The sequence below is a fragment of the Ochotona curzoniae genome, unplaced genomic scaffold (genome assembly GCF_017591425.1).
Source record: "Ochotona curzoniae isolate NIBS_2020 unplaced genomic scaffold, NIBS_Ocur_1.0 contig_883, whole genome shotgun sequence".
NCBI lineage: Eukaryota > Metazoa > Chordata > Mammalia > Lagomorpha > Ochotonidae > Ochotona > Ochotona curzoniae.
In genome coordinates, this window is record NW_024466599.1 from 22,930,523 (window position 1) to 22,957,915 (window position 27,393).

A 27,393-nucleotide genomic window follows, 5' to 3' on the forward strand; every position below is an offset into this window, starting at 1 on the left:
CAGGTGCAAGGCGGGAACTTCAGCCATGAGGCTACAGCACCGGGCCCTTCACTAACTTTTTGATATGCTGTTGCCTTGTGTTGTTTGATAGTTGACTTACTATATATCCTGAAAGTCCTTACTTCTTATAGCTAAGTGCTATTCCAATATGTGATTATTTATTTATTTGCTTTTAAATATTTTCTTTATTTTTATTTTTTACTTGGAAGTCGGTCCTCAAACGGTTAAACTGGCAAGGGCTCAGCCAATCTGAAGCTAGGAGCCAGGAGCTTCTTCTGCATCTCCCATGTGTGTACAGGTACTGTTGGCCTTGAGCTGTCCCCTGCTTTCCCAGGCCATTTAGCAGAAAGCTAGATTAGAAGTGGAACAGCCACAACTGTCGCGCATGTGGAATGCTCTGGCACTGCAGGTGGAAGCCTCGTCTACTGTGTCACCATGCTGGCCCCGTGTGATGATTTCTTTTTCTTTCCTTTTTCTGACTGCAAACTGAGAAGAAGTTTTGTTTGCAAAGTGAAGAAATGAATGTGAAAAGAAATAAGGGTGTAGCTGGGAGGTGGGTGTCTTGTGAAAAGACCAAGAGAGGGAGACGTCCTGAGGGTTTCTTTCTTGTGTTGCCAGAATAATGATCTACTTAAAATTATACTAAACTTTTGGAATCTCATTTTTTAGGCATTTCTCTTGGGGGGAATAGCCAGTCATGCTACTGGAACCTCAAGGTTAAGGTGATTTTTAAAGCAAAATCTCAGTATCTTTCCCCCTGTTTTATTCCCTCTGAATACATAAGGTGAGAAGTGCAGGTGCAGAATATAAGATGAAGTCCAGATAAAATACACACCTAACGGTAGACATTGCTATTTAGTGGAGCTGACCACTCAGGTTTTAGTGAATCAAATGAAGTTAATATTAATTCAAAGACATTCTGAGAGTTTAAAAATACAATATCAAATGCTGAGTTCCATGCAGAATAGATATTAATTATGCGCTTTAGCTTTAATCATGAAAGAATGATCATCAGTCTTTACACTTTGAAAGAGTATTTTTCTTTCATTCATTATGCAGTTGTCCTTGTGGCCTGCTTTGTGGAACGTTGACCAGTGTGTTTCGGGAAGCGTTGGGGAGGGGTGGTTCATCCGAGAATTCTTTGTGAAGGGATTAGCTGGATGAGATCATATACCTTAGTTTGTCAAGCAATCCCTTTATAATGCATAGCTTTCAGAAACCATTTCATTTCAGTTGCTGCTTCTAGGTTATTATACTCATATCTTAGCTATTTGAGAAATAAATTAGAATCTGTCAAGCCAATATTTATTAAATTGTGTTCAGAATGACTTACATAAATATGAAATTATATCAGAGAGAGACAGAGAGAAATACTCTATCCACAGATTCGTTGCCCAGATTTCCACAATGGTCAGGGCTGGGCCAGGTCAAAGCCAGGAGCTCCAACTGGATCCCCATTCTAGACGAAGGACCCGAGCAGCTGGACCATCATCCGCTGCTTCTCTCTGGCCATTAGCAGAGACTTGAAGTGGAAGTGGAGCATCTAGGACTCAAACCGTGGACCGTGGGACATACTGGCATCACAGGCAGTGGCTTTACCTGTGATGTCCAGCCCTATTCTTTAATTTCTCTCTTTAAGGGAAAAATTCTGCATTCTCTAATACAGAAGCTGTAGATTTTCTGCAGTTTAACTCTTACAGACCTATTTGGTACATTGTATCAGCACGTTCTGTTACCATTCTTCTTCTTCTTTTTTTTTTTTTTAAAGATTTATCTACTTATTTGAACGCAAAGAGAAGGGGAGGGACACAGAGAGATCTGCCGTCTGCTGGTTCCCTCCCCAGATGGAGCTGAGCCCTGGAAGCCAGGCCCTTTCTACAGGTTTCCCACATGGGTACAAGAGCCCAAACTTTTGGGCCATCTTCCACTGCTCTCCCAGGTGCCTTAGGAGGAGCTAGATTGGAAATGCAACAGCCAGGACTCATATAGGGTGCCTGCACTGCAGGCAGTGTGTTTACCCACTACACTACAGTGCCGACCCCTGTTGTCAGTTTTTAGTGACATGATTTAGACGGGTACTCTAACAGCAGGGTTATCAATTAGATGTCCTTGGGCTTTGTGGAATGAAAGATAACATATGTATTCAGCCTTGTTTTTGGAGTCAAGAGAGTGAGAATTGTTAAGCATTATTGTCTTTATCTTCTTTTCTACATTTAAAACTCTTAAAAGTAGTGATATAAGATGTGCTTTATATATTACCAGCTTTAACATTTTATTCATTAATATATTTTTTTCTCATCATGGCTTTTTAATATCTTTTATCTTGCAGTGATGAAACTAGAGAATCTGTTTGCAGGTGACGCTGGTCGATGTTTGGCTATTCAATTCCATCTAGAAAGTGCATATATATTTTTGTATTATTATGAGTACAAAAAAGCGAAAGATCAGTTCAATATTGCTAAAGACATTGGCAACTTACAAATTAATTTGACAGGTAAGACACCAGTTTTTGTGTGTAATTTTTTTTAGGATAAAATAACAAATGTATTAGCAGATTGTGTTTTATGCTGACATTGAATTTGCTTTATCCAATTCTCTCTATAAAAATAGATTTTGAGGATTTTAGTTAAAAATCCATGCTTTCAGAGTAAATGTGAAATTATGCATTTTAGTGACATCTGTTAGTAGAAGACGAAATCTAGGCATTCTAGAAACTTTCGCCATTTGATGTTACTTGAGAGCAGAATTAAAAATATACATATGTATTTTTTGTGTTGTTGTTACTTTATTTGAGAAAAATAAAGGCAAAAAAAGAGAGGAAGGAGAGCTTGAGCAAGCGTGCTGTACGCTGGTTCATTTCCTGGATGGCTACAACAGCTTGACCTGGGCCACACCAATGCCAGGAGACGGGAGTGGGGGCCAGCTCTCCTGTTACCAGAGCCACTGCTGCTGCCCCGGATGTCCATTGGCCGCAAGTTGGAATCAGGAGTAAATAATGAGATCTGAGTATCCTTCCTAGAATTTCCCCAATTGTGCCTTGTTTACTTGATGTTTCTTCAGTGCTTCAAAATACGGTCATATAATGTATGCTCAAATATTTATTTTATTTTTTTAAAGATTTGTTTATTTGAAAGAGTTTTTAGAGAGAGGGGGAGACAAAAAGTAGAGAAATCTCCCATCTCCTGGTTTGACTGAAGATAGCTGCAGTGGGTGGAGCTGGACTGGTACGAAGCCAGGATCCAGGAGCTTCTCCTGGGCTTCCCACATGGTGTCTAGGGACCCAAGCAACTGGGCCATCCTCTGCTCTGTTACCAGGTGGGTTAGCTGGGAGCTGGATTAGAAGTAGAGCAGTTGGGCCGCAGTGACATCGCAGGTGGCGCCTTTAACAGCCAGGCCACATTGTTGTTCCCTCAAATGTTTATTGAGTAAAGAAATGATTTACAGAATTTCTCCAATGATTCTTCTGAATACAGAATACAAAATATCATTTTCTTTTGTCATACTGCTCACGCTGATGGCTCACACTATAATTGACATTGCATAAGTTAATGAAAGTGTGACATCATCAGGGGACCACGGCCCTTATAACTGTTTATCTTGGACTGAGCATTCTGGGATGTGACGATCTTTGATTGTTGAAGTGATTGACCTTATCTGTCCTGCTTGGGCTGGTTCTAGATTCTCTCTGAGACCTATTATTAGCTCCTTAATTCTATGCTTTTTGTTGGACTAGTGCTAGCAGTAAAATCCTGTACATATAGTGTGAGTTAAATATGGCTCTCTGTCTGGTCTGGGGTCTTAGCCACCTTTTATTACATTATTTGTATGAGAAGAATTATTTAATATTCAGCTTATAAGTTTTGGAACAATGCCATGTGTATGTTGGATTCTTTTCTATATTTGAAAATATACTTACATACAATATAACTTGTGAGGTTAGTTTCAGGGATTGTGTTTTTAATTATTTTGGTCCTAGGAGACTTATTTTAGTACTGTATTAAAAAGTAAGAGCACAGTTCTCAGTATATTCATCGTTGCTGGTATATTTACTAGGTAATCCTTCATTTTTCCCCTCCATTTCAGGGGTTAAGAAGTTAAAAATATATATGTGAGGCTTACAAATATAAATGACAATCAGGTTGTTCTTTTTTCTATTCAGCTGTGGACTTACTGTGGAAAACAAAGCGATATTAAACTCCTTCAGGGCTGTGTTTAATGTAACATGTTCAAAATGGTGAGAGAGGGATTGGGACGGAACCCATCATAGATTAACAGCCAGACTTTTGGGCCTGGTCTTTCCGCACAATAGGTGTTGAGCTTTTACTTCTCGTTAAGTAGTTTGGATTCAGTTATTTCAGAGACTGAGGGAAAATGTTACGATGGTGTTAGAGGAAAACAGTGTCCTAGGCTCTGTGCCTGAAGACCCTGACTATCTCACAACTTTATTTGTTTGTTTGTTTTTAAGGATTGATTTGAAAAGCAGAGTTACAGAGAGAGAGAGAGAGAGTGAGAGAAAGAGAGTTAGGAGATACAGGAAGAGAGAGACAGAGAGCTGTCTAATTTGATTCACTCTCCAAATGGCCACAATTGCTGGGCCTGGACCACACCAGACCAGGAGCAGCCGGAAACCTGAGACAGGTATCCCACATGGTTATAAGGGTCAAAGGATTTGGGCCATCTTCTGCTGCTTTTCTCAGGCCATTAGCAGAGGGCTGGGTGAGAAGTAGAGCAGCTGGGACTTAAACTGAATTGGCATCCATATGGATGCGAGTATTGGAGGAGTTAACTTAGTTTGTTAAACGGTAGCTCCAGAGAATGGTTTTAATCTTTGATATAAATGTAATGGCTGGTTTTTCTACCTGAAAAAACTTAGTGAGTTGGTATTTATTTATTTATTTATTTGAGGAAGGAGATAGTTGATAACAGATGAATGTGTGGAATCTAATGTCAGAAATCTGGAGGGGAGTCCTGGTTTTGTTTGATGCCTTGATGATTTTATGCCATTTTAACATCAGTGGACTTCAGGTTTCTTGTATGTGAAATGGACAAAAACACCTTGTAAATTCTAAGACTCTGAGAAGGTATTACTTTTCCTGTAGATCTAATTAACACATCTATCAATATAATTTGATTTTTTTCAAGGTGCTTTGGGGAAAAGGACACGATTCCAGGAAAATTATGTAGCTCAACTGATTCTAGACGTGAAAAGGGATGGGGATGTTCCTTCCTACCATGAATTCAGTCCGGTGCCTACTCCTCAGGAACACTTGACTAAGGCAAGTAGGAGTATAAGTTACTGAAGTCAGTTAACATCCAACTTTTCCATTTTCAGTGACTGAGCACCAGGGAAACATCGAACGGCATGGGGAGAGATTTGTTTCTCCTTTCTTGAGACTTTGGGGAAGGAAGACCCCATGCTTAAGCCCTTTTGATTTTTTCCCTCCTAACTAGAGATCATGTCTTCTTTCTTTCTAGAATGCAATAAATGTCAATTGGTGATGCAGTTATTACCCCTTGAAGAAATAAAGATATGGCAAACAATTTTTTAACAAGATTGGTTTACTTGAAGGGCAGAATTATAGATAAGAGTGAGAGAGACATAAGAGGAGAGAGAAATTTTCCATTTGTTGAGACAATTCCCCAAAGACCACAACAGCTGAGGCTGGGCTGAGCTGAATCCTGGAGCCCGGAACTCCATCCAAGACTTCCCTGTGCGTGGCGGAGGCCCAAGTGCTTGTTTCAGCTTCCATTCCCTTGCCAAGTGCATTTGCTTGAATCTGGAAGGGAAGTGGAGCAGTAGAACTTGAACCTGAGTGCGAATTGGATGCTGGTAATGCAGTTGATACTTTAACCTTTTGTGCCACAGTGCTAACTCCAACAAACTGATTTTCCTGGCTGGTACCATTTTTGTCTTCTGTAGATATTTTTTGAACATTCATGGAATTGAAATTTCTTGAGTTTCTTCTATAGATATTAAAAAGGATGATCTTTGGGCCCAGTGCCATGGCCTAATGGCTAAAGTCCTCTCCTTGTACGTGCCAGCATTCCATATGGGCGCCGGTTCTAATCCTGGCAGTTCCACTTCCCATCCAGCTCCCTGCTTGTGACCTGGGAAAGCAGTTGAGGATGGTCCAAAGCCTGTGTGGGAGACCTGGAGGAGGTTCCTGGCTCCTGACTTCGGATAGGCATAGCATGAGCCGTTGAGGTCACTTGGGGAGTGAATCATTGGACGGAAGATATTCATCTCTGTCTTTTCTCCTCTCTGTGTAATTATGACTTTGCAACAAAAATGAATCTTTAAAAAAAAAAAGAAAAGCAGATTTATAGAGAGGAGATATGCATAAAGATATTATGTCTACTGGTTCTCTTCCCAAGTGCCTTTAGTAGCCAGAGCTGAGCCAATCTGAAGCCCAGAGCTAAGTCCCATGAGTCTCTTCCAGGTCTCCCACATGGGTGCAGGTCCCAAGGCTTTGAGCAGTCCTGTACTGCTTTCCCAGGCCATAAGCAGGGAGCTGGATGGCAAGTGGGGCAGCTGGGATGTGAACTAACGTCCATATGAAATCCTGGTTTGTGCAAGGCAAGGATTTAGCCACTCAGCCATCATGCTGGGCTCTAAAAATCTCTGTAGTCATGTTCATGGATGCCATTGGCATTCATACGTTATTATCTCCTGTACTCCTGACCTTCATTTTTGCCTCAAGCCTCTGTTTTGCTGCACTCCTTGCCAGAGGCTGCACGTGTATTTGTGGAACACTAGAATCCTATTGTATTCTGAGGGTAATGTGGAGGGAAGGTGTCAGAGGTTAATCTGAGGAATAGTAAGAGCGAGGAATACCCAGAAGGCCATGGAAGGGACGGTGCCCATCTCCTGGGCTTGTGCCATTGCTTTTTCTTTCTTCTTCTTCTTCTTCTTTTTTTTTTTTCTTAAGATATATTTTGTTTTTATTGGACAGACAGATTTTCAGAGAGAAGGATCTGTCTGCTGGTTCACTCCGCAAGTGGCCATGATGGCCGGAGCTGAGCTGATCCAAATCCAGGAGACAGGAGCTTCCTTCAGGTCTCCCATGCAGATGTAGGGTCCCAAGGCTTTGAGCTGTCCTCCACTGCTTTCTCGGCCACAACCAGGGATCTGGAAGGGAAGTGAGGAACCAAGACACAAACCAGCACCCTTGCACCAGGCCCAATAAACCTTTTTTTAAAAGCTTTTTTTTTACTAGTGGTTGCTCAATTTGCTGTACCACAAAGCAAGTCCTCACAGGGGCTTTTCTATAATAGGCTTAATGAAATATTTCTCCTTTTTATTGCCGGTGTCAGTGCATTGTTCAGAAGTAGAGGGGACATCTTCCATTTCTGCAAGGTAAATTGTGTCGAGATATGTTCCCACCATTGACCCATTGGTCTTAGTAGACATTGTAAAGACCCTAAAAGGTGGCTTATCTTTATCCTCCTGGGCAATCTGTTATGTATCATTCATTTGAATGACTCAGATTTAAGTTTTGGTCTAAATATTCTCCTTTGTGTCCTGCCAGAATCTTGAGCTCAATGATGATACTGTTCTGAATGAGATCAAGTTAGCCGATAGTGAGCAGTTTCAGATGCCTGCGCTGTGTGCTGAGGAGCTGGCTGTAATCCTTGGAGTCTGGTAAGTGAAGCCTGGACTACTTGATCACCTTGCACGTTCGTCCACCTGCACTTTTAGAAGTCTTAAAGGTTCTGGATGAACAGGGAATTTTGTAATAGATATGAAGGGAATTCTTGGGCAGCCGAGTAGGAATTTCCTGTGGATTGATGTACACAATTTTCTTTCCTTTATAAAGGAAATTTCATTGGTTAGTCTTAGCTAAGAGTAGATTGGATTTTTCTTTTGTTTTAGTGAATTGTTCCTTATTTCTTTGAAAGGCAGTGATGCACACACATTCTCTCTCTCTCTCTGTCTCTCTCTCTCTCTGATTGAAGTCCAGAGTAAGAAAAAGAGGTGCCATCTGCTGTTCACTCCCTTCATGGCCACAAGCCTGGGAGTGAAGCACTAGTTATGTGAGCCTTCTGCTGAGAATCAAACCCTAATGCTCCAGTATAGAATGCCAATACTCTACTTGGCATCTCACATCTTAATCCAAATGCCTAGCCCAGAGTAGATTGTTATTAAACTGCTAAGGATAGATGAGAATAACTATTTTTACCCTTGAGGATATTTACATATCAAAATAGAATGATTTTTAATAGATTTTAAAAAACAGTTTTAAAATGTTGCAAGGGCAGGGCAGCACAAAGAACTTTTGAGTTTTTCCCACGCTTTCTATCTTCATCCCTGAGCACGTTAGTGGTTTCAATACTATTTTATACATATGGCCATGGAACAACTATCAAAATCAGAAAATGAACAGTGTAATTTTTGCTATGTCTTAATTCTCAGACCTCTTTTATATTTTGCCAGTTGTGCAGACAATCTGCTTTAGAACAAAAGATCCAGTTCAGATCATACGTGTTGCATTGAATTTTCATGTCTTATTTATTAGTCTCTAGCAGTCTAGAATTGTTACTCATGTTTATTTTGCTTTCATGATGTTTGTATTTGAAATTTACAAGCCATTTTTTTTCTCTTGGTGATTATATTTACCGTATGCATTGTTAGCAGGAAAACGAGAGAAAATAAGTGTTCTATTTCTCATTGGCTTCTAGGACATGGAACATAATCTTGTTTTTTTCCTAGTATTGGTACTGTTAACTTTGTTCACACAATTGAAGTGGAAATTTATTTTTATTCTTGTGCAAAGACAGAGAGGGCAGCCTCCCATCTTCTGGGTCACTTCCTGAATCCCTGCAAGACCGGGCTGGGCTAGATTAGGGCAAAGTTGGCAGCTGAGAACCCAATGCAGGTGTTCTGCATGGATGGCAGGCAGCCGTAGCCGTGACCCACAGCAGCCTGGAGTGCGCACCAGCAGACAGTTAGAAGCAGGGGCCGAGGGGACTGCCCCTCAGCAGCTGATCCCGAATGCTACGGCCACACACCCACCCCTAAGGTACTGTGGTTTGGCCTCTCCAATGTAAAATTATTCCTTGTAGCTTCATAACTGGTATTTTGTGGGAAGTTAGATTATATAAATATCTGATTCTCATCAGAGATAGAATGTTAAAGGTAAATATCTCTAGTTATGATATTGAGAGCAGTGAGTCAACAATAGGTGATTTAGGGAAGGAGTACGTGAAAAAAAAACTTTTTTAGCTCAGAACTCCTTTAGCGTTTACTTCATTAGCAGTTTACCTCTTATGTACTAGCAGTTCTGTTGAATTCAGTTTTGAATTCCCTTTTTATTTGTTTAAAAGAGATCATATTGTGATAATTCAAAACATGTTTTTGAGGGGTCTTCAAGAAGTTCATGGAAATGTGTATATTTTTACTGTTTGAATTTTAAGAGATCATCATATAAAAATAAACATATTTTAATTATTTCTTCCAGAAAGTTTTGTAAGTACCTCCTATACCATGTAATAATTAAATCAGTTATTAGCATATCCATCCCCTTAAACTATTTTCTTTTGTAAGAATTATTTATTTTTATTACTTAAAATCTTTGTAATTTTTAATTTTATGGTATTCTGTATAGTCTGGGATTTCCCTTCCCACAATTCCCACCCTGAAGATTTATTTATTTATTTTTATTAGAAAGTCAGATATACATTTATACAGAGCAGAGGGAGACAGAGAGGAAGATCTTATATCCATTGATTCACTCTTCAAGCAGCCACAGCAGCTGCAGCTGAGCCAACCCGAAACCAGGATCAACGAGCTTCTTCCAGGTCTCCCACGCGGGTGCAGGGTCCCAAGGCTTTGGGCCGTCCTTGACTGCTTTCGCAGGCCACAGGCAGGGAGCTGGATGATGTAGAGGAACTGGGAAACTAAGTGTTGCCCATATGGGGTCCCTGTGTTGCAAGGCGAGGCTTTAGCCATTGAGCTGTTGCACCAGGCCCGAAACTATTTTTTCATGTTGGGAACCTTTCAACATTATGCGTCAGTTTACAAAATTTTTGTCTATCTAGTAGTTATAATAGTTCTTTTTTCTGGTGTGTTTAGTAAATAAGAGTTGATGACAGAGTAATTCTTTTCATTTTTTTAGTGAAATAGCACAGGTTGGATTTCTTATTTTCCTTGTAAAGTAAATTATTTTGACATTTAGTATAGGAACTACATTTCATTTGTGAGCATTTTAGGAATTTTTTTTCTTACCTTGGGCCAACTCTTAGCTACATTTGTATATAATTCTGTAATATCACAATATATGCCTTCAAATATAAAGATAGAAATTTACCTTGCTTTTTATTAAATAGTGGTTTAACAGGCACAACTTGCATTTTATAATTAATTTCTTGTTTCTGCATTGTAAAGCACAAATTTCCAAAAGAATAACCCAGTGCATAAATTAACTGAAGAGGAGCTGCTGGCATTTACATCAGTGAGTAACATCTTTTTCCTTCGCCGGGGGTTTCCTTGTAAATTATGTTTTGTTTTATTATTTGTTCTTGTTTGCATTGATTGTTCATGTTGAAATAGTGTGATCTAAGATTACAGAGGAAAAAAAATTCAATTTCTAAGTCCTGTGTCTTGCTGCTGACTGACATGTAGCTGCTTTTCTTTATGCTTGCCAGGTTTGAGGGCAGTGGTCAGATATTTCGTTGTTTTGTCCTAGGAGCTAATCTGTGTTGCGTTGAATGAAAAAGCGAAGTGACAGACAGAGCTACTGAAGTCTCACTGGTTTGCGTGAAACTGAGGGTGATGCTTACATGAACAAGGGCTCAGAGCAGGAGAGCACGAGTCCTTGTCATCCAGGTGGCAGGCCTGAATGGGGCTCTCTCCTTCTAGATTCTCCTGACCCAGTCCTGGCTGTTGCAGAGTGAAAAAGGGAATGGAAAATGCATAGAAATCTTACTGTGTACTTTCCGTTTATTTATTCAACTGATATCTGTTAAATTATATATATATATATTTGAAATATGCATATTCACATGCATGTATAAAGCTGTGGTGCTCATTGTTGATAATGCAGCTATAAGCAAGGTCTTTCCCTTCCTGAACAGCATACAGGTAGTGAGATTGCTATTTAAGGGAAGTGCTAAAGAGAAACAAAGCAGGATGGGGAGTGGGGATGGGGTGGGGTGGCTTTTTCAGAGGATGTACGCAGGGGAGCTCTCACTAGGAGGGTGGTGCTGGTCACAGGCCTGTGTGGTGTGGTGATGGGGAACCTGCAGTGGCCTTGAGCTGCAGTTGGTGGCAGGTGGTGAAGAGCTGGATGAATATTTGAGTCTTGGGTTTATTCTGATGTCTGCAATTATGTTACTGATTGTCTCCCGCGGGGAGGGTAGCTAATTTTAGGATTGGTCTCTAAGCAGCTGATTGTGGTATATGTATAATCCATAGTTATCCAAAGAAACAGTAGAACACTCTTTTTACAGTCTAACACGATACATTTTTTTAAAAAGTATTTCTTGTGGGTGAGGTTATTTTTGTTTACTTCTTGAAGACTTTTTTCTTTTGTTCACCTAATTTTGGCCCAGTGTACTGGTGAGATTCTCCCTCTGTTCCTCATGGCAGGTAGCTGTTCCCTCCTGTCCTCCAATGAAGATAATCAATTCAAGTTTCTTACTCCCCCATCCCTCTCCCAAGAGACAGCATCATTTTTCTTCTTTGCTTTCTCCTCCAGATCCCTTTCAAATCAGAACCTGAGAACTGATCTGTTTTTGGGGAAAAACTGTTTGATGGCAGTACCTCACCATCAAAGGCTCACTCTTGAATTGCTAAACAGTAAAGGGAGAACTTTCCGTATGAGGAAGGCTTTTCAGAAGGAAGCCCTGTGTCCTTTGCCTTCTGTACTGTGGTCGTCTTCTCTTTCCCTTCTCTCTCTCTCATCCCCCTCCCCACATTTTCTGTTCACTCAAATGAAGCATTTAGAATATGCCGGAAAAGCACAAATTAGGCTTTATCGCTGCCTCTTTTCAGCTCTCGGTCTTCTGTTCCTTCTTTGTGCCTGACTCAAAGGTGGATGAGACAATGAATTAGAAGAGGCCCGTGGATTCACAGAAGAAATTTTATGTATACAGTGGCCCTCTGCAATTGAGGCAGGGCCCTGCAGCAACTCAAAATATTTGAAATAATGCATCTGCATTACATATGTATAGAGTATTACAGTTTGTTTACTTATCATTCTCTAAGCAATACTGTATAGCAGCTATGTCCCTCACATTTGTGTCTAAGCTACAATGTGTTATATGCAGGTGCTACACTATTTTACTCAGGCATCTAATGATTTTGATATCTTTAAGAGTCATGGGACCAATTCCCTGTGGATACTGAGGTGTGTTTGTGTCACATGTTACTCTGAAAATATTTGATAAGAAGGATCAGTTGTCGGTGCTATCCCACTTCAGATCTCTGGAACTTCTGTCTGTGCCTCTCTTTTAGCAAGGTTTTTGTTTGTTTGTTTTGTTTTAGCTTATGCTGTAGGTAGTTAAGTGTCCTTTCTTTACAAGACTCTGATCCCTGCTTTTGGGGTATTTTACAGGACCTGGTAGTGTTTCAGTGCTTTACAAATAATTGTTGCTGAATAAATGTAGACAGAAGTAGAAGAATAAATGAAATATAGCACAACCCTGAGTGGGACTGATTTCTGTCATTGTATCACGGTATTTGATTCTGTCACTAGTTTTGTTTCACTCTGGTGCAGAATGAGAGAAGGGGCAGTGATTCCATGCCTCAACACTCCAAACTTGTCTTGAAGGACAAACTGAAGAAAATGTAAGAAAGTCCTCCTGCGGTAGTAGTGGCTGGTGCACTCAAATCATCGGGATGTGCCAGGCCATCCAGTCACTGCCTTGTAGGAAGAGTTCCTGTTTTGGACAACCTAAAGAGTGGAGAGCTTTTTGGAACTGGCTGTAGAGATAGAAGCAAAGGAGGAGACAGGAAAGAAAGACTATGGTCTGTTTGCTGAGCATGCGCTTTCCTGCCGTGCCAGCACTGGGTGGCTGGAACTGGGGCTACAACCTATAGAGATGAGGTATTCTGCTCTGTTACAGAAGAGCAAGTACAGTGGACGTTCCAGTGTTCTCACCAGCAGATTGTAAGTACTTGGAGAGATAAGGACCATGGTTATTTGGCACTTGATAAATATTTATTAATTGTAAAATAAACCAAATGACTTATTGGTCATGAATTTTGGTGAGTTTTAGTCAACTCTCCTGCAGTCTCCTTGAATAATGGCAAAATCTCTTTTTTGGGGGGAGAAATTTTTGTCCCTGGATACAGCATATTGAGATATGTTGGGAAAGTATTGTAATTCAGAAAATCAGACACTTGAGCTAAAATGATAGCTTTGTTTAATATTGTCTTTTTGTGGTGCTATTCTTGAGATACTCTATCTGCATGGCTCAGGAAAACTGAGTCATAGCAAAAACACCCCATGTCTCAGAGGGCCATTCATGCCATATGGGCTTGATGATTTAAAATTAGCTGTGATAGCTGCGTTATTTCCTTACACATGAGCCAAACCAGTGACATGCATAATGCTTTTAATTTCCTTTTATTGTTGAAAATGGGAACAATTTAGTTAATTCATACAGGTGTTTCAGTTTTCGTTGGCAAAGAGTTTGTTTAAGTGTGAATTGATACTGGCAGCTCGCCTTCTGTCTGAAAAACCCAAGATGTTTCTGCAAATGAAGGAAGTAGTAAGACTTTTGGAAATTACACATTCTATTGAACGAACTTTTGCTTTCTACTGTTGATTTAAGCTATTTAGTAAATGCTTGTTTATGAATATATAAATAATATAAGCAATCATTCCCAATGATTTTTCAAGATTAATACATCTTTTTTTCTAGAGAATGCCTATTTCTTTTTCTTTAATTGGCAGGTAATTATTACACATCTTATACAGTGGACAATTATACTTCTACAGTGATATGTTAGAATAGATATACATTGTGTATTGATCAATTCCATCTTACTAAATTAAAATTAAGTCATGTTTATTTCCCAATTTTAATTTGTTAGTGTAACTTTGTGATTTAATGGTGGTACTTCAAATAGCTTGTTAATACAATTAATTACTTCAGAACATAGTACCTGTGAGTCATAACAGTGAGGCCTAAGCAAGGTAATATGAGGACAGTGAAAACCATGGCTAAGTATGTCGTAGTCAACTTGGTGAGAATAAAATGGAAAGAGAATGTGGGCTAGAAAACAGAGAAAAGGGATAAGCTGAAGCGGAAACAACAAGTGCCAGACCTTCACCTGCTTACCCAGAACTTCATGCACTGTGATTTCTCGGCTCCTTCTTCTCTTCTGGCTCCTTTCCAAATCAGAACTACCTGCAGATTGATTTGCCTTTTTTATCTGCACAGTGAACTGTATATGGATTCTCATTTGTCAATTTCCTTTCCAGCTTATAGTAACAGATGCCGAATTTACCTGCATTGTAAACAGCTACCTAGCTAGACAAAACACATGAAGCAGTAAGCTATGAAAAGGGTGACCAATAGGGAGCAGGCTGCTGAGCTCAGGATGCAACAAGTGTTTCAAATGGGAACCATACAGTTCACCTTAGTAAAACAGTAAAGGAGAAAAGCCAAGTGATCGACTTCCTAGATACACAAAAACAGCACCCTTTCATTGTAAGAGCTCATACTGAACTTGGAACAAAAGAACTTATCAATCTAATACTGTGCATCTGTGAATAACCTATAGCTGGGCCCATAGCAGGTAAGGCCACTGCCTGAAAAACGAGCACTCCGTACAAGTGCCGCTTTGTGTTGGCTGCCCCGCTTCTGATTCAGTTCCCTGCTAATGGCCCAGTAAAAGCAGAGGAGGGTTGCCCAAGTTCTGGACCCCTGCTGCCTGTGTCTGGTACTCGGGTGAAGTTCCTGGCTCCTGAGCTTGGCTTGGCCCAGTATTGGCTGTTGCAACTATCTGGAGAGCAAGCTAGCAGACCAAAGATCTCCATCTCGCCTTCTCTGTGACATTGTGATGTTCTAAATGAATAAGTAGATATTTTTCAAAAAAATTTGTGAATTTGCTGATGATCTGTAATCTTTCTTTCCTTTCGTCAAGAAAAAGGCAAGATTGTGTACTTTCTTCTTTTGTATTTTCCATTGAACTAGAAATCCCAGCAGATATGAAAGATGTTGATGATGCATAGATTGAAAGGGAAGGTATAAGACTGTCTTTTTATAGAGACAATACTATTGTGCATGGAAAAAAAAAAGCAAAAGCAAATAAGTATCAGCTAATGAGCTGGGGTCTAGAAAAGCACATCAGCATAAATCAGGTTTATTTTTATATGATAATGAACTTTTGAAGCACCTTAGCATTTAGGAAAGTCAGATTTCCAGTGATCAGTGTGAGTGAAGTGCTTGATCTGGACACTGCAAAGAGCAGGAAACAATGAGAAGAGCTGAAGCTGTAAATGAACGAGGAGCTTTATCATGTTCTTGGGTGAGGAGGCTCAGTGTTGTTGAATTCACAATTCCTCCCAAACTGAGCTTTAAAGCAGATCCAATTGCATTGAAATCCCATTAGGCTGTTTCTTTTTCTTTACAGTATTTGATAAGCTGGTTCAGAAATTTGGAGAATTTCTACTTGTTTTATACTGGCTAAGTAAGCTCTGATTGGAACCGCCCCGTTGTAGTTAAAAAGTACTTAATATGGGCAAATGCAAATCCCCAAATTTACAGTTACATGATGTCTTTTAAATACCTAGAGGTAGAAAAGATTCTGGAGATGATGTTTTTAAAAGTTTTGGCTTGGAAGAAGGGATTGACATGCATGATTTTCTTTCATTGTTTCCAACTTGCAACTAGATTTTAGTCTGTTAGATTCAGGGTAACTAATGCTGCAGTAGTAATTCAGCAGTCTTTCTTAACACAGAGTTTGAGTTATCTTAGATACAGGAATGTGAATGGGAAACATCTTTTCAGGAAAGGGTCACAGATGAGGATTTTTGCCTTTTTTTTTTTTTAAGATTTATTTATTTGTATTGCCAAGTCAGATACACAGAGAGGAGGAGAGATGGAGAGGAAGATCTCCCCAGGTGGCCGCAACGGCTGGAGCTGAGCCAATCCGAAGCCAGGAGCCTCTTCTGGGTCTCCCTCACAGGTGCAGGGTCCCACTGCTTTCTTTGGGCCATCCTCTACTGCTTTTCCAGGCCACAAGCAGGGAGCTGGATGGTAAATGGGGCTGTTGGGATTAGAACCGGTGTCCATATGGAATCCTGATGGGTTCAAGGCAACAACTGTGCCGCTAGGCTATGACACTGCGCCCAATCATTGCATTCTGTATGTGAATGCTTCCAGTTCTGGGGTCACCACTGAGCCATGTATGTATAAGGCGCATTCTAAATAGATTAAGCATAGAAGAACTCACATCATATTTGAGCAGTCATCTGAGAATTTGTAAATGCATCTTCAGTAAACTAAGTTATATGTTTCAAAAAAAAAAAAAAAAGCCCAAGCATTAGGACAGTATCATTAATTCACAATCTTTACAGTGTAACTTGTACAGCTGCTTAGCACATGAAGAATGAAGACAATGTGAATCATTCACAAAAGAACAAAGAGGCTAAATCCAGGGAGACCTAGACTTTGGAATTAGGGGATGAGAAAAAACAAAAAACCTTAAATTATGCACAGTGACACAGGGAAGGTGTTCTAATGCTCAAAAATGAAGTGGCAGAGAAGATTAGGAGCTATAAAAAATATAAATGATAATTGTAGAAACAAATAAATGTGAAATAAAAATGACCGTGGTTGGGATTAGCCATTTAATGAGGATGGAGAGGAAAGACAGAGACGTCCAGGAACTGCTCAAGAATGAGGAATAGCATCAACAAAAAGATGGAAGTGATCAACTGGGCTTTGTAGACATGTGGCTAAGAGCTGAAAAACCCAGTGTACATGTTATTAGAATTTCAGAAGAAAGAGCAGAAAGAAGCAATTAAAGAGATCTTAAAGTTTGCGACATGTGTGGATATCATATTGATGGAATCTAGAAACCCAGTGAAGGCTAAGGAAGATCAAACAGAAAACCATAATTTTGTGTATATTTCTCTATATTCTGAAAGCAGACAGAAAAATGGCACATTAAATAAGGAGAATTTGATTGCAGAAACTTTGAACTCTTATCAGAAAATTTCAAGGTTAAAAGACAGTAGAACATACATTTTTAATTTCTAAAAGAAAAATGCGTCAACTCAGAATCATATGTGTGATTAAAAAATATCATTAAAGAGTTATGACCAACAGGAAATTATTTTCAGATAAAATAAAAATGGCAAGAATTTGTTGTCAGCAGATCTGCACCATAAAGGATGCCAAAGGAAATTCTTTAGGCTAAAGTGAAATAACTCCATATGGAAGCTCAGATGCTGTGAAACAAAGAACGCTTGAAGACATATACATTTTTATGATTGTTTCCTTCCACTGTCATTAAAGTATGTGTGTCTATTTTAAAATATTAAAAAATCATTTCTTGGTATTTTCTAGATTATAGGGAGAAATACAAAGGTATATTAATGCATATGTATAGTTATAGAATTACTACTTTTGTTGTGAAGCATTATGCTGTTCCAAGTACTTAATGGAATATTAATTCAGGACAACCAGCTTCTAGCTAAACTGACAACCTAAAATATATTTAAAGAATCTAAAAAGAATGCTGAAAGGTAATGGGACAAATATAAATGCTAAGAGTGTTGATTTAAACTCAGGTATGTCAATAATTATGTTAAATGATAACAAGCATTCCAGTTGAAGTCTAAGACTATCATAATGGAAATGAAGTACAATTCTATAGTGTCTGCGTCACAGGTACTGTAAATATAAAGATGCAGATACATCAAGAGTAAAAGAATGTATTGTTTCATGAAAATAATATGAAAGGGCTGCATTTGTTAAATAGCATACAAAATGGACTTAATTACAAGGCAAACATATGGATAAGTCTCAGCAACATTATTGTGAATTAAGGAATCCAGACTTGGCGGACACGACGTGGTAGCCTGGTGGCTAAAGTCCTAGCCTTGCGTACACTGGGATCTCACATGGGTGCTGGTTCGCATGCCAGGTGTTCCATGTCCCTTCCAGCTCTCCGATTGTGATCTGGGAAGGCAGTAGAGGATGGCCTGCAGCCGTGTGGGAGACCTGACTGGAGGAAGCTCCTGGCTGCTGGCTTTGGATTGGCGCAGCTCTGGCTGTTGCAACTACATGGAGTGTGAACCAGAGGATAGAAGATCTTTCATTCTGTATCTCCTGTTCTGTTTATCTGCCTTTCCAATATAAATAAATAAATCTTGGCCCGGCACAGTAGCCTAGTAGCTAAAGGCCTAACCTTGCATGCACCAGGATCCCATATGGGTGCTGACTCTTGTCCCGGCTGCTCTCAAGTAAGGGAAACATTACAAGGAAGATGGTTAATATTGTTGTTATTAACGGGAAATGTTCAAACTCTCTGTGCTTCCTTTTTTGGCCATCATTGCAGCTAAACTTTTAAGCCTTTGACATTATGAATTAACAGGATGTTAAAGGTTGAAGAATTTAGTCTGAGAACAGCTCACATGTTTCACACTGGTCTGCCTTTCATGCCCGTGAACGGGACATCTGGCAGTTCTGAGGAACTGGCATCTCCAGGATGTAGGCTTGTTTGAGGCAGCTGAGTGGCCAACAGATTGCAGATTGGTCTGTTTGGTATCTTCGCCTTCAGTATGAACGTTTGCATAGCAAAGGGAAGAGCTTTGAAAGTGCAGTGGTGGCAGAAGATCCAGAGACTAAGGATTGGCCAAAAATGCTCGTAGATGCTGTGGAAGTAATAAAGGCATGAAACAATGAGCTTACCTTCATGCAATTTTTAATTTAGCCCAGGCCAGATAAATTCACAAGTGCAACTGACAATACCAAGGAGTTGAAACCACAACTTGATAGCACAGATAAATATTTCCCATGGTTGTAGTAAAGGAAGAAAATGGATAGGACTGATATAGGCTCAAGAATGCTTTGCTTACTAGGAAAGGATTAGGTAGTGTGAGACAGCGTGAACGAGGGGTGGCGTGGGGGAGTGTCAGCGGTACTGGGCTCCTGCAGCTGTGAAGGAAGGATTATTTAGGGCCACAATGAGCCTTGTGGACAAACAACTTTGTGACAGATTCTCAAAGGTCTACAGAGTCTTAAAGGGGATGTGAATTACTATTCAATTAGCTCTCCTCTTCTCTAGCAAGTACCTGCCTTTTGATCTCCAAGTATGTTACAATTTTCATCAAAAATAGCCAAAGCAGATTTATTCTTTAACTTCTGTAATGTTGTAAATTTGAGTGAAGTTAAAAGTAGCAGGGTTCTCAATCATAAAAACACTCAATAGTATATTAAAATATATGTAGTAAAAATTTGCCTTCTCAGTAAAAAGCTGTTATTGATCTGGATCAATGTGAGTTGAAAGATGAGAGAACTTTTCTTAAAACACACAAATGCTTCACTCACCTCAAGTGGTTTCTAACTGTTGTGATGTGTCAAAGTGGCGTAAGTGCCGTGTCATGTGTAAGTATGTGGTTGCAAATGACATAAGATTGTTAGCCAAGATCCTAACCCTAATTTAGGCTGCTTGAACATACCAAATTTCTTAAACTTTTTGAAACATCATTTGGATTTTTAGCCAGTGCTTGTTAGTGTAGTGAACATGTCTTTCATTGAGTTGCTCTAATTATCACACAAAGGTAAGAACAAATAAGCTCTGCAAAGAAGTTTTTGCACCTGTAGAGTTACACGTGCATGTTGTACCAAGGGTGATGCAGTTCAGAGTTGGAAGGTAGAGTGTGATTGCAGGGCTGTGGAGGGTAGGCATGAATAATTGTTGCTCAGAGAGTCTTAATTGCAGGATGAAAAGAGTTCTGGATTTTGCTGGTAGAACAAAGTGAATGTGGTATACATTACGGAAGAATGCTTAAAAAAATTAAGATGGTAAAGTTCATGTGTACTTTATTACAATTTGCTTCAAAAGAAAGAAATTATTATTAGCGTCAAAACCTTCAAAATCTTGGGAATTAATCTATCAAAGCATTTTTAAGGTGTGTGTATTAAACTCTAAGAAAATATTAAGAGAAATTAATGAAGACCTAAATAAATCAAGGGATGAACTTTGTTCATGGAGAACTAAAAATGTTTAAATGTCAAGTCCTTCCAGATTATCCTACATAATTAATGCAGCTCTTAACAAATTACCAGCAATTTGACTTTTAGCTTCTGTTTTCCGTGGAACTTCAGAATTCATATGGGATTGCTGAGGGCCGACGACAGCCCAGGCCTGCTGGAGCTGGACGAGTGGTAGTGCAGATAACAGCACCCATTGCAAAAGACGTTGCTGCTTAGCAGCAGCATGATGTGTGAGCTGACTGAAGTAGAATTTCTTTGGTTCTACCCCCAAACCCTACTGAATCTGAACTTATGGGACTGGGGCCAGTGATTTGATGTTTAACAAAGTTTCTAGGTTATTTTTTATGTATTTTCAAGCTTGAGAAGCAGTGAATTAGAATGTCTTGACACAGAAAAGAGAAACTAACCAGAGGAAGAGCTAGACCAGAAGCAGATCCATATGTGCATGGTCCATCTGATTTATGATAAAGGTGGCAGGCATTGCAGCACAGTGGGGAAAGGGTAGACTTTTCAGCACATGGCATTAGATAATTGATATATGCTCATGGAAGACATATGCCTTAACCGGTGTGTTGTAATATACGTATAATCAGTTCCAGATAAAACTAATATCCTAATATGAATACATTTTACATGTACATAAGTTGCAGATCCACCTGGATTATAGTCCTAAGTTTTATTTCATACATTTAATTATTCAAGTGCTGTTTCTTGGGAGACTATGTTCCCGGTTCTATCTAGGGAATACCAGGACACTCAAGCACCAGTTACTATGAATTTACGTTTCTGTTTCAGATAAGCCACCTTTGTATATCTCTGCCCCTGTGTGAAAGAAGAGGTTCCTTTCTTTGTTTCTTTCTTGAAATCCTATAATGGGCCAGGCACAGGGAAGGTACTGGTCAGCCAGATGTGTCAAGGGTACTTAAAAATTCTTAGAAAATGGAATTAAAATAGAAGTTTATTCTGGTATGAAAACTTTTATACTCCTAGAAACTGGGCAAATGCTCTGGTATCCCATGTGTTTCCAAATGGACTTCTATAATATAGATGGAAAAAAAAAACTTTCACTTTATCTCATGGAGTTTTTCGAATTGTCTGTGGCTGCATCCTGATATTTTTGGAAGAATGACTTTTGTTCTGCTAATAGTGGATCATCCTGTGTTTATGTCTTCTGACTTTGGTCTGTTTTTTTACCACCTCTCTTCTGTCAGTGTCTACTTTCGCAACCAAAGTTCTGGGCTATTCAGACATCAGCCTTGATGCTGCGGACAAAACTTGAGAGAGGAAGCACCCGCCGCGTGGAGCGCGCAATGAGGCAGACACAGGTAGGAGTTAATATGTTGTTTGCCTTCCAGCTCTCTGTTGCTGTAATAAAATGTATGTGTGGGGCTCCTGGTTTTGGTGCTTCGCAGGCCAAGGTCACGCAGGCTGGTTGGTAGGGCATCTGGTGGTGGTGTTCTTGCTGGCAGGCTCCCGAGGTGGTGCAGGGCATCGCCTGGCAGGATGCTGCACAGGTCTGTTCTTACACAGTGCCTGTGATTTGATGACAGGAGTTCCACCCAGCAATCAAATCCAGTCTGGCAAATTTCCAAAGATCCTCTCCTAAACACCATAAATGGATCGACTTTTCACCCTGTTAGTATAGTTGGCGTACAAGTTACAGGATGGGCCATTTAGCACCTGGGTCTTTTGGGGACTGTTCAAACTGGTGTCCATGCCACAGCACTCGCCTTCCAGCCTTGGTGATGTATGCCCTTTAGACCTTTTCTTTCTTTCTTCTTTTTTTTAAATTTAAATTTATATGTTTTTCTTGTAAAGGCAAATTTATATAGAGAAAGATCTTGTTTACTCCCCAAGGGGCAATTGTGGGGATCTGAAGCATGGAGCCAGAAGCTTCTTTTGGGTCTCCTGTGTGGGTGCAGGTCCCAAGGCTTTGGGCCGTCCTCAACTGCTTTCCCAAGCCACAAGCAGGGAGCTGGATGGGAAGTGGAGTATCTGGGACATGAACAAGAGCCCATATGGGATCCCAGTGTTTACAAGGCAAGGATTTAGCCACTAGGCTATCATGTTGGGCCCCTTTTAGAACTTTTTCTGTGAATAAATAGAGATTAACGTTTTAACAAATGGGAACCTGAGACTGGTGCTGTGATGCAGTTGGCCAATCTTGCCCCCTCTGTTGCCATCATTCTGTACTGTCACTGGTTCCTGTTCTAACCCTTCAATTTCAGATCCAGCTCTCTGCTTATAGCCTGGGAGGCAGCGGAGGATGGCTCAAGTCCTTCGGCCCTGTACTCACATGGGAGACCCCAATGAAGCTCCAGGTTTCTGGCTACAAATCAGCTCAGCTCTGGCCATTGTAGTTGTTTGAGAAGTTGATAGAGGATCTTCTTTCTCTCTCTGTATTTCCCCTTCACAATATAACTCCATCTTTTAAATAAAAATAAAAAATCTTAAAATAAATGGGATCCTGCTGTTTGTATTGTGTTATTCTTTTATATCTTGATATAAAAGATATAATGATATATCTTATATATTGATATCAAGATATAAAAGAATAACTATCAAGATATAAAAGAATAACTCTGTAAGTTATACACCAGTATCTGTGGATCTAGCTCATTTATTGTAAAAGCTTTGCGTCACTGTTGAAAGAGGTGCTATCATTTTTTTTTTTTTAAAGATTTATTTTTATTATTTTTTCATTGGAAAGGCAGATATACAGAGAGGAGAGACAGAGAGGAAGATCTTCCGTCCAATGATTCACACTCCAGGTGAGCGCAACGGCCGATGCTATGCCGATCCGAAGCCAGGAGCCTCTTGCGGGTCTCCCACGCGGGTGCAGGTTCCCAAAGCCTGGGGCCATCCTTGACTGCTTTCCCAGGCCACAGGCAGGGAGCTGGAAGGGAAGTGGGGCTGCCGGGATAGAACCAGCGCCCATATGGGATCCCGGGCGTGCAAGGTGAGGACCTTAACTACTGCGCCACTGTGCCGGGCCCCGAGGTGCTATCATCTTAACCAATCCCCTCAATTTGAAGATGCTATCTGATTTTTATTTTAATTTACACATTATGGTTCTGATTATATGCATTAAGTTATTATGATTAACAATTATAATATAAGAAATAATAGAAAAACATATAAGTAATACATTCTAGTCTCCTCAGAGTGATTTTCCTTTTAGAATCATTTATCTTTATTTGCAAAGCAGATTTACACAGAGGAGAGACTGAGAGAAAAAGAGATTTTCCATCCTCTTGTTCATTCCCCAAATGACCACAATGGCTGGAGCTGAACCTGTTTGAAACCAGGAGCCAGAAGCCAGGGGCTTCTTCTGAATCAACCACCTATAGAGGGTTGCAAGGACTTGAGCCATCCTCCAGTGCTTTCCCAGGCTGCAAGCAGGCAGCTGGATCATTAGTGGAGCAGCCAGGATCAAGCTGGCAGCCATTTGGGGTACTGGTGCCACAAGATAATTAGCCTGTTGAGCTACCCTTATTTTATTTACTTATTTACTTATTTGTTTATTTATTTTTTAATTTAAAAAAGCTGATTTACAGAGAGAGATGGAGAGACACAGAGAGAAATCTTCCATTCCTTGGTTCACTTCCCAAATGGCTGCAATAGCTGAAGCTAAGCTGATCTAAACCTAGGACCAGGAAATTCAGATCTCCCATGTAGGTATAGGGGTCCTTTTACTTGGACCATCTTCCACTGCTTTCCAAGGCACATTTAGGGCACTGCATCAGAAGCAGAGCAGCTGGGTTTTGAAGCGATTCCCCTATGGGACGCCAGCATTGCAGGTGGGGGCTTCACCGAACTGCATCATGACAGAGGCCCCAAATTAGAGTGATTTCTTTCCCCGATTCCCAGTCCTCGTTTTCACTGAGCAGCCTCTCTTCATTCTGCTTGGCACCTTCGTTGCCCAACCTACTGATTGTTTCTGGACATTGAGACTGGATAGCTGAGTATCCCCTTTTTGACAAGCTTGAATGTGAGCTTCTTGAGGGATGATTTTCTTCATTGTCCTTATTTTAATGTTCCCAGAATGGTCACTTAGTAGATGTTTACTAAATTCTGATCTGGAAAAAAAAATGAAATTTGAACTACCAGCTTATTAGCAGGGCTAATTGAGAATTTGCTAAGTTAAAGATTGTTTTGGTGATCTGAGAGCTGTGGAGGCCAGTGTTTCTGGGGTCAGTCCAGTACCTTTTCAGTGTGGTAACAAGCCCTAGTGCCAGAGCTACCAGGAAACAGGCAGTGGTTGCCAGCAGCTGAGGCTAAGGCAGAATTCCCAGGGGCGCTTCCCTGGGGGCTGGCTGCGATTTAATTAAGGAGAGGGAAAAAATAAAAAGGCTTGCCCATTTTTTCCTATGGGGTTTCCTAAAAATAATATTGAATTAATGTGTAAATCATTGTTCTTTGCGATCATCAAAAGTGATAAGAGATGGGAGTTCATGAATGGGCTCCTAAACTGGAAATAGATACACGCTGTATACTTCAGCACACCAGAAAACAGCACCTTTTGTCTGTATAAAGAACTGATGTTTTGTTTGTATTAAAGGCTCCTTTCTGTGTTCATGTCTCAGAATATTCTTGTTCTTTGTATATTTTCTCATATCTTCTTCACAAAATATAATCATTCCCTCCCTCTGCACGCCGCCCCTGGCTCCCCCCCCCCCCCCCCCCGCCGCCCCTCTGCCCGCTGCCCCTGGCCCTGGCCACTGGCCACGGCCCCGGCCCTCTGCCCCCCGCCCCAGTACCCCACCCCTCTGCCTGCTGCCCCTGGCCCCGGCCCTGCCCCTCTACCCGCTGCCTCTGGCCCCGGCCCTGCCCTTCTCTGCCCATGTAATACTTGGCAGGCTTGGATGTAGCCTAGAGGTGGAACTGTTTTTGTGAATGGAGAATCTACGATTCTGGGGCTAATGAAAGACTGAAGTCAACGTGGAGCACTTGATCCAGTAACTGAAGCTCACTTAGTTGTGTTTGGCTTGCCAATATTTTGATAGGATTTTAGAATTTGAAAAACTTCATTTGATGTTCATGCTTATTTTGAATATATTTATCCTAAAAGCAAGGTGCTTTATGAGGCAGATTGTAGTTTGCAGCTGTTCAAGTCTTGATAATATTACTTTAGAAAAATTTTTAAACATTTCTCCTAAGAATTTTTTTGATTTAAGGAGCAAAAATTAAACTCAGATTGGCCATTTGACAGAAACTTACTTGTTGTTACAGCTGTGAAACCTATGAGTATTCCAGGCTCAGTCTCAGAAAGAAAGTCATGGTGGAGCCAGTGGTGGTGGCACACTGGGTTAAAGCACTGCCTGTGGTGCTGCCATTCTTTATGAATGCCAGTTCAAGTCCTAGCTGCTCTGCTTGCTGCTGCTTGGGGAGTGGACCAGCAGAGAGCTCTCAGAAAATGTCCATAACTCTGCCTTTCAAACAAATAAATAAGTCTTCCTAAAAGTTCATGAGAGGACTGTGGCTGTTGTGTAGGATGTTAAGCCATCACCTGTGTTGCCAGAGTCCTGTGTGGGAGCTGGTTCAAACCCTGGCTGCTTCTCTTTGGATGATGCTCCTTGCTAATGAGCCTGGGCAAGCAGTGCAGGATGGCCCAATTGTCTGGGCCCCTGCACCTACATGAGAGACTCAAAACAGGCTCTCGGCTCCTGGCTTCATCCTGACCCAGCCTTGGTGACTAGAAGACTGTATCACCCCCTCTCTCTGTAACTCTGCCTTTCAGATAAGTAAAAGTGGATCTCTGTTTTTCACCTTCATTCTCAGCTCTGCTTTTCTTTGTGTTCTTGCTATCACAAAATTGTTGTCAGGTAAGTGCCAGATTGCATTGTCTGTGGACTTCACAATCTTAGAGGAAGAGAGATTATGTTTTTGCTGTGGTGAAAGTTCAGCTCCCTAACCTGCTGTGCTTGACTTGTCTGGTGGGTAGGAGAGCAGCTCTGCTGGCCTCATTTCTGTGTTGAGGAATTGAATGTGTTAGTATTCATGGAATGCTTGAAACAGTGCTTGGCACACACTGGACCCTCAATGTTGACTGTTGTTGTTCTCACTTTATGGGAGGGAAACTTGAGGTATTAAGAAAGGTAAAACTGGGCCCGGCAGCATGGTCTAGCGGCTAAAGTCCTTGCCTTGAGCATGCTGGGATCGCATATGGGCGCCGGTTCTAATCCCGGCTGCTCCACTTCCCATCCAGCTCCCTGCTTGTGGCCTGGAAGAACAGTTGAGGACAGTCCAAAGCCTTGGGATCCTGCACCCACGTGGGAGACCTGGAGGAAGTTCCTGGCTCGCGGCTTCAGATCGACACAGCACCGGCCTTTGTGATCACTTGGGGAGTGAATCATTGGATGGAGGATCTTCCTCTCTGTCTCTCCTCCTCTCTGTATATCTGACTTTGTAATAAAAAATAAATCTTGACAACAACAAAAAAAGGTAAAACTGCCCAGTCTTTGTCTTTCCTATCTGATCAGAAGCAGTCATAACTGCATGGGAAGCCTAAAGCACACTGGAATAATTACATGTGTAGTGTGCTGTTGTACTTTTCAAATATGCACATTATGAAAACATACTGCTTCTTTTCACTATAATTCACCTGCATTACTGATGTGTGTGCATATTGGCATGTGTGTGAGTGTTAGAAAGTTATGGGGAACTATGTTAGGATTTTCTCACGTAATTGCAGCTGTCCTTTTGTTTGTTGGAGTAGTTTATACAAAGCTGTGTATCAATACCACCATTTAATTAATTATGTATTATTGTTTTACTGAACACTCATGTTAAATAATCCTGCTAAGTAGGCATTATTTGCATTTTTACCTATGAACAAATGAAGAGGAAAAAATTATAAGCAGTTTACCCAAGGCCTTATACTAAGATCAGAATTCAAGGCAAATCTACTTGATTTTGAAGTCTGTGTTTTTCTCCACCATGCCATACCGTTTTCAGAAAGCTGTGAGAACTGACTTCAGAAGGCGAAATGCTATCAGTAGGGGATCGGTATGGCTGGGAGGGAAGGAGTTGGATGGACAGAGACAAGAAGGAGCAGTTGGAGCCTTGGGTGAGAATGACCATGCTTGTCGCAGAGCTCAGCCTCTCCGAGGCCTACAGGCTCTGTGGGAAGGGAAGGAAATGCCAGGCACACAATGTCAGGATATGGTCTGAGTGGGAAAAGAACCCCTAAGTGGATGAGTGGAATTGGCTTGT

At 40.7% G+C, this 27,393-nt stretch overlaps 1 protein-coding gene across 1 annotated transcript in view; it reads left to right on the forward strand.

Annotated features, from left to right (window-relative positions):
* Positions 1 to 27,393, forward strand: part of TTC27 (tetratricopeptide repeat domain 27) — a 128,843-nt gene that overhangs the window by 21,941 nt on the left and 79,509 nt on the right. The window contains exons 6-10 of the mRNA XM_040993048.1: positions 2,330 to 2,494; positions 5,143 to 5,276; positions 7,530 to 7,642; positions 10,385 to 10,451; positions 21,390 to 21,503. Of these exons, the coding sequence (XP_040848982.1) occupies positions 2,330 to 2,494; positions 5,143 to 5,276; positions 7,530 to 7,642; positions 10,385 to 10,451; positions 21,390 to 21,503 (593 nt within the window). The remainder of the gene's footprint in view (positions 1 to 2,329; positions 2,495 to 5,142; positions 5,277 to 7,529; positions 7,643 to 10,384; positions 10,452 to 21,389; positions 21,504 to 27,393) is intronic.